At 45.7% G+C, this 4,094-nt stretch overlaps 1 protein-coding gene across 1 annotated transcript; it reads left to right on the plus strand.

Moving 5' to 3' along the window:
- The first annotated feature begins 2,396 nt into the window (after positions 1–2,396).
- Positions 2,397–2,798, plus strand: LOC108777247 (DNA-binding protein HEXBP-like). Its single transcript, XM_018544084.1, has one exon. The coding sequence runs from the start codon at positions 2,397–2,399 to the stop codon at positions 2,796–2,798; it is 402 nt and encodes a 133-aa protein (XP_018399586.1).
- Positions 2,799–4,094: the final 1,296 nt, after the last annotated feature.

Consider the following 4,094-nt stretch of genomic DNA (forward strand, 5'->3'; position numbering starts at 1 on the left):
GAGATTTCTTTAAAGTCGAGGCTGGCGTTATTGCGCATTAAAGAACCGTTGCCGTCTCATTTAAACTCATATGATGTACTTGTTCACGAAATAATTTATTGTCGACATAATAAGATCTAGATTTGATCACCAAAATTTTGCTCGGCGAATTGTTGCCGAATTTATTCCATGTCGTCGACGGCCAACTGATAGTCAGTTTATTGTTATTGCGCCGCATACCAGAGCGCGGAAGGTCAACGCTATAACATACTTTCTTTCGAACACTTTTGTACAGTCTCGAACAAATATATCGACTTCTCTATTTGTTATCATTACTTATTGTGCATTTATTTCAGCCTCTCTATCGTTCTCCGACAATTTTCCCGCTTACCGCGAACCACTCCCCTCTGCCAATTCCGTTGGCTGAGCTAGTTGTTTAGTTCCGTCGCGAGAATCCGCGTAATCTATAATTTCTTTGTCCGAGCAATTTATCTAACATTTGTGCGAAGAGTGGCACGCTCTCTCGTGCCTGGCGCCCAACGAATTTTTGATAGCGACTAAGATCCTGGCTGAGCGAGATAACTCGTTAACTTGTGTAAAATCTCGAATCACGCGAGAATTATTAACGGACCGCACTATTGCTCCAGTAAGTATTGTTCATCTGAAATAAGAGCTTTCGCATCCATAGACTTATTTAGGAGAACGCGACGAAGTTGTGCCGACACTTAAAAGTACGGTCACAAATTTGGCGCCCAACACGTGGGGCCTCGAGTTTAAAGATTTAATAACTCGAGTTAAAAGATTTATTATAACACAATTTGATTGCGGGTTCGGAGAACGAGAGAGATTTGAGAGATTATTTTTTGTAATATTGTATATTATATTTTTGCATTTTCTTATATATTTCCCTGCATATTTCTTGTATTCTTGTATATCTTGCATATTTTTGTATTTTCTTGTGCATTTTTCTTTGCTATTCTGTTCACATTTCTTATAGGCCGATTTCTTTCTTGCAGCAGTACATAATATTCAGTTTTTTTTATTATTCTTGGAATAAAAGAAGGGATTGAGATTGAGGATCCCAATTCAGAGTCTCAATTGAGAATTAAAAGTTTTAAAGTAAAGTGAATTTATTGAAGGGCCCTGGAATTTCGGTGAGTGGTACTTATAGGAATTCTCTTCGAGAATATTCTCGACGTGTATAGGTCGTTTCGCGTATTATTGTTTTGCGCCGAGTGTACTTTTTTTTTTTCTCTCCGTTGCCGTTCTGCGGCATTTCGGTCGCGCTTGTTGCCTTGATTCTCGTATTGTGAGAAACGCTGTGAGAATCTTTCTGTGTCTCGACCGTTATTTACGTGTGTTTTCGAATATTATATAGAGTATTATTTCGCGACTTAACCCAAGGATAAGAGCTGTTTATGAGCGCGAGATTTCGTTTGTATTCGCGTCTGAGTTTTGAGTAGCAACCTTGCCGGGGAGGAAATTTCACAGCAAAGCGCACATATTTAAGTTTATTTTCGTTGCCGTTGTGATCCTCAAGTATAGTCTAATATCGTTGCCGAGGAAAATAATTGTTAGTAAAGATGACGGATAAGCGCGCGCAATACGAATGGATCTATCAGCTGACTGCAAGTCAACTGAAAGAAGAATTAGATCGACGGGGGCTAGATAGCGAGGGGAGTGCGGCTGTTTTACATGCTCGGTTGCTCCGGTACGAGATGAGTACCCCCGCGAGTGACGCGCTTTTGCGTTCTTCGACCGCGAATGATCCTAGCGAAGGACATCTGCGTCCTTCGCCGACGGAGCGGGTACGTCCGGACAGTCCATCGCCGGGGTTGACGGAAAACGTGACACCTCGAGCGAGTGCGGCGAGAGATAGTACCGCGGCCGCGCTCCTAAGTCCGTTATCTGATAGAGATCACTTGGCGCCGAATGGGGCGAGTTCTGTTCGGGAAATTTATAATGTTCTTCGTAAATGGAACATAACGTTTTCTGATACGCGCGGAAGCGATGCGGAGGCCTTTCTCATGCGTATTGACGAGAGCCGTGCGTTATTTCCCGTTGCCGACGAGGATTTATTTAGATGTTTGCCCTTCTTCCTGACCGGTACTGCACTTTATTGGTTTCGTAATCGACGTGTCGAATGGAGAACGTGGAGCGAGTTTGCGGGGGCGTGGCGTAGTCGTTTTGGGAATCCGGATTTTCAATTTGCGCTACGGGATGAAATTTTACGACGCACGCAGGGAGAGATGGAGTCGGTAGCTGACTACTTAACCTGCATGCAGGCTTTATTTGACAGACTCTGCCCTCCGTGGACTCTGCCTGAGCAATTAAATTACGCTCATCTTAATATGTTGCCGCGTTTACAAATCGTTATTCGGCGCGACGAATTTTACGATTTTGCCTCATTAGAGTGAATGGCTTTACGTGTGGAAGTGAGCCACGAGGCCGCGACTCGTTACCGTGCTCCGCCGACCCCCGAGAGATCTTTATTTCCTGATTTAGCCTACCGACCGCCTAAGAAGAGTCCGCGTGCTCCGGTAGTCGCGGCCGCGGAATTCTCCGCGCCGGGAGTCGCGAATAATCGCAGGAGTAATCGGTTCGGAGCGGGGCCTTCAGCTCCGTCTTCGACCACTGCCGACGGTGCCGCAAATACGACGTCCACAACCACTATTAAATGTTGGAATTGCGAGAAAACTGGTCATAGGGCGCGGGAGTGTGGAGAAGCGCGCCGCTTGTATTGCTACCGCTGCGGGGCGGCTAATGTCACGACTAGAAATTGTCCGAGCTGTTCGGGAAACGCGGAGGCGGGTCGTTAGAGCGGGTCCGTGCGACCTCCGTCGAATCAAGTGAGACCCGTGTTCTGCCGGTCGATGTATTAGAATACTCGGGGAAAGTTTTTCGTCCGTCGGAATTGCCATCTTTGAGGTATTTCCGAATTTTCGTTGCCGGTTTTCCGTTAATGGCTCTCGTAGATACGGGATATAATCGCACGATTATAGGAGATGAGGGCATCGCGATCGTGAGACGCCTAGGGTGGCAGACACAGCGCGCGGAGAAAATTTGTATACGCACCGCGAACGGACAGATCGCAAAAATACATGAGAGGATAAAAATGCCTTTAATACTTGAGGGGATAGTGCGCGAGATGGATGTTTGGTTATTGCCTACTCTAATTGTCTCATGTATAATAGGGATAGACTTCTTGGATGCTTTTGGTGTAAGCATCGATTTCGCCGAGTGGACTTGGGGTTTCTCGGCTCGCCCGGCGGAACGTTATACGTTCGAGGGCTGGGATGATCATGCTACGTGTGCTTGCTGTGGGCTTTCAGAACTAACCCCCGGGCAGGAATCGAGTTTAAGAACATTTTTAGCGAATAAATTGCCGAGTGCCGTTGCCGAGTCCGGTGTCACCTCTCTCACTGAACATCGTATAGATGTTGGTTCGCATCAACCGATTAAGCAGCGATGTTATTTAGTTTCGCCGAAAGTACAGAGCGCGATTAGAGAGGAAGTAGATAGGATGTTAAAAACAGGTATAATCGAGGCTTCGTTTAGTGAGTGGTCGAATTCGATAGTGATGGTGAAAAAGCCGAACGGAAAGTATCGTTTTTGTTTAGACTTTCGTAAAGTTAATAGCATCTCAAAGAAAGACGCGTATCCGTTGCCGAATATGACCGGAATATTAGATAAATTAAGATCTGCGCGATACATCTCGACAATCGACTTGAGTCAGGCGTACTTCCAAATACCCTTGGCGAAGGAAAGTCGCGAGATAACAGCCTTTAGTGTTCCCGGTAAAGGATTATATCATTTTACGCGGATGCCGTACGGGCTCACGGGAGCCCCGGCTACTTTTCAACGTTTATTGGATAAATTGATTGGTCCAGAAATGGAGCCGTACGCGTTTGCCTACCTTGACGACATTGTAATTGCTACACCGACCTTTGAAGGACACTTAGAGTGGCTCGAACGAGTTTTAAGTAAGATTTTCGATGCCGGTCTTGAAATCAATCCTGACAAATGTGAATTTTGCCGTTATCAAGTGAGATATTTGGGATTCGTTGTGCAAAGGAACGGCCTAACTGTCGATTCTGAAAAAGCGCGACCAATCT

Source organism: Cyphomyrmex costatus, unplaced genomic scaffold (assembly GCF_001594065.2).
Source record: "Cyphomyrmex costatus isolate MS0001 unplaced genomic scaffold, Ccosl1.0 scaffold42, whole genome shotgun sequence".
NCBI classification, from domain to species: domain Eukaryota; kingdom Metazoa; phylum Arthropoda; class Insecta; order Hymenoptera; family Formicidae; genus Cyphomyrmex; species Cyphomyrmex costatus.